The sequence below is a fragment of the Thunnus albacares genome, chromosome 17, assembly GCF_914725855.1.
Source record: "Thunnus albacares chromosome 17, fThuAlb1.1, whole genome shotgun sequence".
Classification (NCBI taxonomy): Eukaryota; Metazoa; Chordata; class Actinopteri; order Scombriformes; family Scombridae; genus Thunnus; species Thunnus albacares.
In genome coordinates, this window is record NC_058122.1 from 14479461 (window position 1) to 14490637 (window position 11177).

General features: G+C 41.6%; 1 protein-coding gene across 1 annotated transcript in view; it reads left to right on the forward strand.

Moving 5' to 3' along the window:
• The window catches only part of grid2ipa (glutamate receptor, ionotropic, delta 2 (Grid2) interacting protein, a), a 31187-nt gene extending 20197 nt beyond the window's left edge, over positions 1 to 10990 (forward strand). Inside the window, exons 12-23 of the mRNA XM_044330331.1 lie at positions 29 to 176; positions 1349 to 1680; positions 2338 to 4782; positions 4896 to 4983; positions 5545 to 5634; positions 5916 to 6112; positions 6239 to 6394; positions 6796 to 6882; positions 6965 to 7094; positions 8041 to 8159; positions 8279 to 8443; positions 9202 to 10990. Coding sequence (XP_044186266.1) covers positions 29 to 176; positions 1349 to 1680; positions 2338 to 4782; positions 4896 to 4983; positions 5545 to 5634; positions 5916 to 6112; positions 6239 to 6394; positions 6796 to 6882; positions 6965 to 7094; positions 8041 to 8159; positions 8279 to 8443; positions 9202 to 9282 — 4038 coding nt within the window. The 3' untranslated portion in view covers positions 9283 to 10990. The remainder of the gene's footprint in view (positions 1 to 28; positions 177 to 1348; positions 1681 to 2337; positions 4783 to 4895; positions 4984 to 5544; positions 5635 to 5915; positions 6113 to 6238; positions 6395 to 6795; positions 6883 to 6964; positions 7095 to 8040; positions 8160 to 8278; positions 8444 to 9201) is intronic.
• The last annotated feature ends 187 nt before the right edge of the window (positions 10991 to 11177 follow it).

Genomic DNA, 11177 nt, shown 5'->3' on the forward strand with positions numbered 1-11177 from the left:
GTCTCTTTGTACATTTCCACCATACAAGCTGTCAGCAGTGTATGCTGAACTGGAGAACATGTACTCAGCCAAGAGGTCCAAGTCCCTGAAGAGTCGCCCTCCTCCTGCCCCTGAGAGTTTGCTGGATCTGGAACCTCCTTCCGGCACAGCTTCCCCTACAATACATGCTAACACAGGTAGCCAAAAGTATACATTTATACTAAACCCGTAGCAGCTGGAATGAACTAATATACAACATAAAATAACAACCTTTCTTATTTATTGTGTTTGAGTGAGTGTGTGTGTTTCAAGTGGAATGGTGAGAGAGAGGGAGGATAACAAAATATTTTTAGTACTGCAGTGCAACAATGATAAATCCCAAGGTAGCCAACCTATTTCTGACTCTGCTGACTATCCCTGAATTTTACATTGACAGAGATTTTTATGATTTCACACAAATGTACCTAAATAAGCACAGAAACAACCCTCTGCTTTCATTATTTTTCCAGTCAGGCTGTAATAATTAGTCTTTTAATAGTTTTAAATTGTGTGCATGAAGGCAGTACAGAGTCAGAGCTAACATTACACATGGGGAATAAGTTGCCATCTTTGACCTGATTCACCCATGACTTCTCTTCCAGACCTGCTCCCCCCAGATTAGGGATAGGTTGAATCTGCATCACGCAGGGTCAGACTCTCAGTTTACGGGTACATTAGATGCAAAGTGGGCTTTCAGTAGTCTTGAAACTCTTATTCTCATAAGGAGGCTATGGTGATGGTGGAAGTGGAACTAGAAAACACACAGTAAAAGACTCCCTTCAGTCAAAAATCTGTTTTCTGGTATGGTTAGTTCCTCTGGGAGACATCTTCAGCTTGGCTTTTGTGCACAGCCCTTTCTCCAAATGTGGAACTTTTCAAAATTTTTTATCATAGAGGGAAACGTCTCCTTGATTGCCCACAACTGCTATTTAAAACATCTACAAGAAATCTAGTGCAATATTGGTATTGTTTGCTTGAGATTGAATGGGGTTGGTGAGGGACTTGGGGAATTTCCTACAAATTCTCGAGAAGCGAAAGTGTGTTGATATTTAAAGTGGTCTAATGAAGATTTTGTTGAAAAAAAAAACAATATTGAACAATTTATAAAAGATAAACTGAGTCTGGATAGGACTTATGAGTATACAAACACAGAGTGAGAAGAACTGACCACACTGTCACTGACAGGAAGCCTTTTTATGTATTTCTTCTATTTATTCATAGACCTCTGAAAGTCAGCAGAAAGACATTTCTATCAGGCACCGCACACAACATGATGCTTCAGAGATTTAGCCTTCATTAAATAACTTTGTATGTCTCTTCCTAATCTTAGGTAGCCGTAAAGCCCCCCCTCCTCCTGCATCCTGGTCAGAGCCTCTTCCCAGCCCTCCTCCATCCCAGTTCTACTCATCAGGGCTGACAAGTCAGACCAGTGGGGAGTCCAACCCCTACATTAGCCTGGACAGCCCCCCACCTTCACCACCGGAGCCCCCTGACTACCCATCGAGTCCCCCCGCCCACCGCAGCAGCAAGCGCCGATACACTTTCTCCAAACCGCCTCGGTCTGAAGACACAGATCGTTTTCTGGACGCACTGAGTGAGCAGCTGGGACAGAGGGTGGCCATCGTTGATGACTTCCTGACACCTGAAAATGACTACGAGGAGGTAGATTCACATTCCTGGTCACAGGCCTGGGAAAAACAGCCTTGTAATGAAGTCTGTATTAAAAAATAATTAGCTGATCATTTGACTACTAATAATCTTTATTCAGTTTATCACATATATTGTACTGTATATAGTCAGATGTTATTGGTTTTTGTGTATTTTAAGTTAACAATCATTAATTTTAAATTATTATATTAGTCCTCAGCATCAAATAGACACCCGTAGCAGTGGAACAATTAAGTTTCAAACAGTCTGTTAACCCATTTGTGACCATAAAGCATAAAATTGGACTTAAAGGTCATTCTGTTTGGTGAATAAAGATTATTTTTTGTACAAATATGCTAGAGGCTTATAAATTGAATGATCAACTATAGTTTTTGGAAAATTTCTCTTTATCATGCTTTAAATTGTAGCTTTAAATGGTTGAAAGTAATGTTGTAGAAACACTTACATTAAATTCAAGTCCAACATTACAAATCAAGTGATTATTAAGCCGAAATGTCTGAGGTTTGGTTTAGTGTTACAGTGAAGAAAGCCAATTAAAAGAATGTAAACAAATTTTTGATCAACTCGTCCGGCTTGACAACTGTACCAAAAGAATTTCAAAGGTTTTTTGACATTGATGAGCTAATGAAGTGTAATTGGTGTTAATGCCAGGATGTTGTGCAGATGGGATTCCCAGATGAGGAGGATGAGGACAATGAAGAAGAGTTGGGGGTGGACGAAGAAGAAAATGGAGGATTTGTGGCCCCAGAACTCAGCAGCCCAAGTGATGTTCAAAGCAGCAGTGGAGAGGAGAATGCCTCTTCCCTCACCTACTCCTCATCCTCTGACCACATCCCTCCGCCCCCCATGACCCCTCCTCCACCCCCACCTGTTCAGTTCAATGATCCGCCTCCTCCCTCTCCTGTACCTGCTCAGACTCAGCCTCAGCAGCAACAGCAGCAACAGCTTAACTACACCCCTGAACACTCCCCGAGAGCATATGTGCCCATCCGCCGGAAATCTGGCCCACCTCCCCCACCTCCACCCCGCAGTAATCTGCCAACTAAACGCCACTCCCTACATAAAATGATGCCCACAAGAGAGGACATACAGGTTCATGCTACCATACAAGAGCTAAAGGCCTTCCAAGAACAACAAGTCTACCAGGAAAGACAAGCTTACGAGGAACAACAAGCATATAAAGAGAGGCAAGCATATGAAGAGCAGAAAGCCTATGAAGAACAACAACTGTTCCAAGAGCAGCAGGCCTACCAGGAGAAAATTTTCAAAGAGAGACAAGCCTATGAGGAGCAGAAGGCGTATGAGGAGCAAAAAACTTTTGAGGAGCAACAAATGTACCAAGAGCAACAAGTCTACCAAGAAAGACAAGTATATGAACAGCGTCAAGCCTACCAGGAACAAAAAGTGTATGAACAGCGTCAAGCCTACAAAGAGCAAAAAGCATTTGAGGAGCTTCAAGCCTACCAGGAGCAAAAAGCATATGAGGAACGTAAAGCTTATGAGGAGCAAAAAGCATATGAGGAACGTAAAGCTTATGAGGAGCAAAAAGCATACGAGGAACGTAAAGCTTATGAGGAGCAAAAAGCTTTCGAAGAGCGCCAAGCCTTCGAGGAGCAACAAATGCAACTGATCTACCAGAGCCACCACTCGATGCCTGCCCAGCCCACACAACAGAAATCCCACTCTCCACTCCCTCTCCAACAACTGCACCAGTCCTTACCCCCCCTCCCCTCACCAGACTCCACCCACCAACACGTTAACCATCCTCTCTACATGATACGCCAAGCACAGCAGCAACAGGTCCACCACAGTCATTACCACCGACGTCAGTCTCGCTCAGCCCCACCCCCACACCAGCCGTCACCCCAACCAACAGTCCATCCCAGCCAGCAGGGTCAGTATGCTGAAGGTATCTACCAAAGTCATCAGGGCCTAAGAACCCAGCCCCACCATTCTTCAGCGGAAATGCTTAACCAGATGCACCAAGCCCCAGCTCACCATTCCTCTGCCGAGGTGCTCCACCAGTTGCAACAATCGCAAGCCCACCACTCATCTGCTGAGATGCTGCAACAGATGCAACAAGCCCACTACTCGTCATCAGAAATGCTCCACCAAATGCATAAATCCAAGGCCCATCATTCTTCATCTGAACTCCTGCACCAAGCACACCAGATGCAGCAAATGCAGCCTCACCACTCCTCGACCGAACTTCTCCATCAAGCTCACCAGATGCATCGGGGACAAGCCCACCATTCGTCCACCGAGCTGCTCCATCAAATACACAAACCCCAGGCCCACCACTCCTCGACAGAGCTTCTCCATCAAGCTCATCAGATGCACCAACCGAAGCCCCATCACTCCTCCACAGAGCTTCTGCATCAAGTCCAGCAAGAGCCTGCCCCCCTCCAAGTTCAGCTAAACCGGGAGAGCCACTCACACCAGAGCCGCAGAAGTCTGAAAGGTCATCATCAAACCCAAGTGTCACCGCAGGGAAGACACCAAGAGCAGCAGATCCACCAAACCCATCACCCCCAGCCCACCAAACCCTCTCCCCAGAGACCCCACTCAATCCAGCAGACCCACCACCACTCCAGCACTCCTCAGATCCACCACATCCACCACATGACCCCACAGCCCCCACCGCAGGACTTCCAACACCAGATTCAAGTCATCCACCCTCCCCAGCAGCCCCACAGACCCCAGCCCCTTCTTTCTACCTTCCAGCCCCTCCAGCCGCACCAGCCCACCCTCTCCACGTTCCAGCCCCTGCCCCAACACCACCAATCCCAGCACCAAGTCCAATCCTCCACCCAAGCCACCCGTCCACAGTCCCAACCCTCCCACCACCTGCTGCAGTCCCAACACCAGCCCCAAACCCAGGCCCACCACAAACCGAGTCAGCCCCAGTCCCTCCCCCACTCTCTATCTGACCCCTCAGAGCACGTGGAGCCCCCTCCGCCTCCACCCCTGCCCCCACCTTGCTCCCCTCCACCCCTGCCAAGGCCCAGTCTCTCCAGGATGGACTCCAACCACATGAGTGTGAAGAGGTTGCGCTGGGAGCAGGTGGAAAATTCAGAGGGCACCATCTGGGGACAGGTGAGTTGTGTGAGGTTTGGAATTTCAAATTCTAAATTGGAAATTATCTATAAAACTACAAATTTTAGTGTTGAAAATGTTATTGATGTACGATTTTTGCATGTCTTTGGTAGTTGGGAGCAAATTCTGACTATGAAAAACTGCATGACATGGTGAAGTATCTGGATCTGGAGCTGCACTTTGGGACACAGAAGAGCTCCCGTGAGTACAAGTGGCTGTATGCATATCTGCACTACTTTAAATTTAAGCACAGCTAAAGATCATTAGCCAACGTGTAAAGAATTCTGGATTAATCAGTGAGTTAGCCCCATTTATGCATACATAGAGACATGGAGAAATCATTTTTAGTGCTTTAACTGGTGGTCGATTTGACATTTGATTATGCGTCATTATTTCTTAGCACATCATCATCCTGGTGCTTTGATCTCTGTATCCCCGGATTGTGATGGTTAGTCAATGGATCTATTTAAACCCCCAGTCATGTTCCCTATTCTATGTGTAACTGATCTAAAAAAATCATCTTATATTATTATTTTTCCCAGTCTTTATCTAATTTTTCCCCTTGCGTTTGTGGACTGTAAGTGTGTGTTCTAAACCTATTCTGTTGTTGTGCTCCTTGTAGTCCGCCCTTTACAAACCCTTGCCAAAAATGTCATGTAAAATGTCTTAATTTATGTTATCTTTCTCTTCCTTTATCTATATACCGTATACCATGTGCATGGTTAACATTTGAGTTTGTACTAACACTGATCCCATTTTCAGTGCCTGCTCCAGAGCCATCTCCACAGCCAGAAACTTTCAAGAAGAAAGATGTGATTGAAATTCTGTCCCATAAGAAGGCCTACAATGCCTGTTAGTATACAATTACTTAAAATTTTATTATGTGTTGTCATATGCAGTACCAGTCAAAAATTTGGACACTCATTCAAGGGAAGGGGAAGGTGTGTCCAAACTTTTGACCATTTTATTTAATTATGCTGTTTTGAAAAATTCAGTAGTAGCTCAGAAGTCAAGATGAAAGTGAAGATGATAATGCTTCATCCTTTTTCTTAGTAACCCAGATTTATGGGCTCTTTTATGGTTCAGAATTAATCATTTCAATCCTACTGGCCTTTGTTTTTTTTAACCTCTAGCCATCCTGATAGCCCACCTGAAGCTGTCCCCTGGGGAGCTGCGTCAGGTGCTGATGAACATGGCCACCGATAGGCTGGAGCAAACTCACATCAAACAGCTGCTGCTGTATGCCCCTGATGCAGAGGAGGTGAAAAAGTATGAAGAGTACAGACAGGACCCGAGCAAACTCAGCGAGCCAGACCAGTTTGTGTTGCAGGTACAGTCCTGGCAGAGTGTGGATGAGTGGGTTGGTTACCTGAGGTTGTGTCATTGTACATTTACTGCATTTTCATCATCACTCACTTCTCTTTGTGTTGCGTGATTTGTTTGTGTTTCCCACAAGATGTTATCGGTACCAGAGTACAAGGTCCGTCTGCAGAGCCTCCTCTTCAAGTGTTCTCTACAGGAGAAGACAGAGGAGCTGAGGGGAGCGTACGACTGTATATACAAGGCCTCCTTAGAGCTGAAGACAAGCAAGAAGCTGGCCAAGATACTAGAGGTAGAATACAGCTAAGTACATTAAAATTAAAAAATATCATCTTTATATAAATAAACCCCTGCTGTTATGATAATGACATAAAAATGCTGCTTTTACAGCTGTGAGATTTTGATAAGACACATAGCAACAAACCACCTCCCACTGCACTGTGGGACATGGTGTTTGTTATCAGATTAGTTATCAGAACAGTTAAGTATGTTTTCTTTTTCAAAGAACTGGAACTAGACATACAGTTTATCTTAATTTTTTACTTTGAATGTCATAAAAGAGGACTTTAATTTTAGGACAAAAATTAATACATTTAAGAGATCAAAGAATGTGTTGCAATTGTATCAAGATAAGTTTAAAGATTAGTTATTTGACAGAGCTTCAGTTCCGCTTACTGAGTTGTCTTTCTTTAGTTTGTGTTGGCGATGGGGAACTACTTGAATAACAGCCAGCCTAAAACCAGTAAGACAACAGGATTCAAGATCAACTTCCTTACAGAGGTACATCACACACCAATAGAAATGTCTGTTTTTTTTCAACCTGTTTTATTGCTCATCATGTCCCTTGTTATGTCCTCTGCAGTTAAGCACAACTAAAACAGTGGATGGGAAGTCAACGTTTCTGCATATTCTGGTCAAGTCATTATGCCATCACTTTCCTGAAGTGTTGGATTTTTCCAAAGATCTAACCATGGTTCCTCTTGCAGCCAAAGGTAAATTGACAGGGTTGGGAGGGTTACTTTAAAAATGTATTGCCTATAGACCTACAATGAAAGTGCACAACACATGATGAGCATTACAGAGAACATTCTCAGGGAAATCCTCTGACGAAACAGCGCTTGGCCCACTGGATGTGTGAAGCTATCACACAGGAATACTGTATGGCACAGCGGGGGAAGACTCCCCGCTGGGTATTCGTGCCCACTCTACGAGAGCTTCGTCCTCCTCCACAGCTCTTCTCAGAGGAATGGCAGAGGCAGACATATGTGCCGCAGTATCATGGGCTTCACTGTGTCCTTTTATTCAGTTCTATCTGCATGATACATCTGAGTTTCCTCTAACTCATTCAGTATTGAACGTACTCGACGACCAATGACACACTGTCAGCTCTGGGCATGTTAAACACACACGATCATCTCAGTGGAGAGCCGTTATGTGCACTACAAGCTGTCATATACTCAAGCTCTCTTTTAACTTATTTGTACGAGTCTTTGGGACTGCCACAGTGCATAATGACCATCCCCACGTACTCTCCCAACATAAGTTCACTGTGTGTGAAGTGTGTGTATGTGCACCCGGTGTGTGCACCTGTGCATGCCTCGTGGTATCATCCTCTACTCACAGCACCGTGGATCACTTATTTAGTTTGCCCTCTCGTTCCTGCTCTGCTTATGTTTGAGACTTTTACAGTGCATGGCAGTATATCGTTCTTTATTTTAAAATGTATTTTAATGTATTTTAAAATTGTAATCCCATAATCTCATTTTTACTAAATGTATTGGTAATCTGACTACGTCTTTTTTTTATCTGTAACAGACTACAGTTACCTTTTTTTTCTATCCTAATTACGTAACATTTGAAAATATACTGAACATTAATTCAAGATGTATTCATTATTGTCATTTTTCATATTTGTTACTGCACAAAAAACGTCTTCAGTAAACCAGAGGACTATCACATCAGATATGAATGACCTCCATACAACCATCCAGGACATTCGCTCAGCCTGTCAGAAGATGCCTGCGACTGCTGAGGACCGTTTTGCTGTTGTCATGAGTGTATCCTTCACAAATTTGCCAGAGAAACAGACCAGTGAGAAATAAATAGAAAGATGTAGATGTAGTAGATGAGATGTACTGCGTGAAAAGTTTGTCTCTCTTAACTCCAGTTTGTGTAGAACTACCTGGAAAACAGCCATCCAGCAGTCCAGTCTCTGGAGTCCCTCCAACAGAGAGCAATGGAAGAATTTTCCAAAACTGCTTCCTACTTTGGAGAGGATGGCAAAAACGCCAACACTGAGGCCTTCTTTGGTATCTTTTCTGAATTCATCAGCAAGTTTGAGGTGAGGAATAAAGATTCAACCATTCATTTATTCAAATAATCCCTTGTGTCATCTCTACAGTATGACAGTCAAAACTTCATGCATGTTATGCTCTGTTGTTCCTTCTCAGCTTTCCCCCAAACTATGAATATTATGGTCCCGAGATAACCTTCATTTTTCTTCAAATAGCTTGAAATGGTTGTAGGTAAACAATTTCACTGTGACTGTTAATGTCTAATAATTACCTCATTGCCTACTGGATTTTCCTCTCTGCCAGTGTTTTGTTTTCAGAGAGGGAGGTGGAGTGTGTTTAGTAATGAGCACAGCCTACGTTGAATAAGAAATGTGGAGAGAAAGTCTGCAAGGTCACATTACTAATAATGAGCTACTGTACATACAGCAGCAGGATCAGTATGTTGTTGTTTCTGAATGTTATTCTCAGGGAGCTTGATCTGTATAAGGAATCTAATTTGTTCATAAATGCAATTCACATTCAGTTTCTACAAAGATGATTGTTTTCGATGTAAATGTAGATGGGATGAAATTCAAAGGACATCAGTTTAAGAGCAGTTGTAATAATAAGGAATTTTAATCTCACTGTCATACTGTAAGTTTCATTAACTGTAAGTTTTTAAGGTTTTATAAAAACTATAAAATAGCTATAAAGAAAAGATACATGCAACATTACAATATATTCCACAAACTATAAAAGAACCACAGTAATAAGAAAATCATGTTTCTTTGTTTTTGTTTTTGTTTTGTTTTGTTTTTTACCACAGAGAGCTCTCAGTGATCAGCAAATTGCAGAAAACCCGAAGAGCCCCAGAAGTCCACGAATGGCCTCACCGCTGGCCTGGTAACACACACACACACATAAAGAGATGATCACATAGTTCATACAGCATGCACACATGTACACAGATACATCTACAGACGTACTGTACACATATTCTGTATATACACACACCCACATACACAGATACACACTTTTGAGCAAAAAAAAACAAGTTTGTATGTACAGTATTTATGTGTTTTTGGCCAAATTAAGGGCAATGAAGAAGTTTTGGAAAGAGGCAAAATATAAAGTCTCTTGCATCAAAGATGGATAATTTAGCTTTATGCCAGTGGTGTACTATATGTATCCTCCTGTATCGAAAACTTTAATGGCTAAGAAGACCAGTAATAGAACAACACCTTGTTTGGCCGTCAAGGTATCTCTGCTGTTTGAAAGATAGTTACTCAGCAACCTCCTATAGTTTAAGTTTTCTTTATCTAAGACTGAGTTTAGGTCATTGAATACCTCTGTAAGGGTGGTATATAATTCTACAATAAAATCTTTGTGATATATAAGAAGTAGCTTTACAAATGAAAATTTATCCTGAAATAGATGTTTAATTAAAATACCCTCACATACAGTACAGTTGGAGGTTTGGAAGAAAACCACAAAAGCAGTTTTCCTCTTAGTTTACATGTTGTGTATTTTTGTAAGCCGCCCACCACACTGAATGTAATATGAGTTCTTTACTAAGTGTAGCTTATTTTCTTGAGTAAACACTCAAATACTCAGCTGTCCTGATGGTACTTTGTAAAAATGGATTGTTTCATTTGCTGCATTGTGTCAATGAGTTTTCCAAAACTTACCATGTCAATCATAGCTGTATGAATTGTTTTCTAAATGGTAATGTATGATACTTAACTTTGAATGCTACCTACTTGTACATATGAGACAATGTCAGTGGGAGTTGGAACTTACTACTTGTTTTATAAAAGACAATTTAAACTGTTGCAAGGATCATTTTTAACCCAGCTAAAGTCATTAACACGCAATAACAGATAGTAGATTTGGGATCATGTGGAGATTACAGCGGGCAGTGTGCAATATGTGGATGTTTAGCTGTGTTCCACTTTAGATATTATACTCATTTTACTGTAACAGAGATATCTTGTGTTTGTACTGTACAGAAGGAGAGTGAATATAAAGAATACAGTCGCTACAAATACTGTATGAAGCACTTTGTTACCTTCATTTATTGCCAAAATATTTCTTTTATTGATCATATCATATGTCTGAACAGGAAGTTATACCACTGAGAGGACAGCAGTGTTGTTAAGTTTAGTGCAGCAGATGCAGTATTTTACATAATTGTCAATCTAATAATACAGCATACCAGCTTTTCAGATATGCCATTGCTTTGTGAAGCATAAAGCTTAGTCTTCAAGTGATATTTTTAAATGGTAAAGCAAATTATTATGACAAGAATAATATGTGCAGCTACAGTGGTAAATGCTTTGTTTTCTAAACTTATGAATTGTTTGATTCTGCTTGAATTATAGAATTTAAACTTCTGAAGTGTTGCTGTCTGTTTAAGGCCTATAAAGTGTTAAGTCTGTATTTTGTATTGTATCCTTACAATGCTGACAAATATAAAGAGTCATATGAAGTCTACTTTCACCTGAATGTCTGTGTTTTATGACTTCTGATGGAAAAAAAAACATCTGTAATGGTTGCTGATATGCTCATGGAAATGTGTTGTCTTACAGAGAAATAAAACCATATGAAGCATTGTATTATTGACAGTACAAAGGGAACCACATCTAAGGCTTCTTGTGCCTACATTTCCTGCATCTTTTATGCTGTAAATGCTGTCATATGTCTTTACAATTTGTTTACAACCACAGCTGAAACACTTGCTATTACTGCAACCACTTTATTTTTCCTGCTGTAGTACAATCTCAGATTAAGATGAGTTTTTGT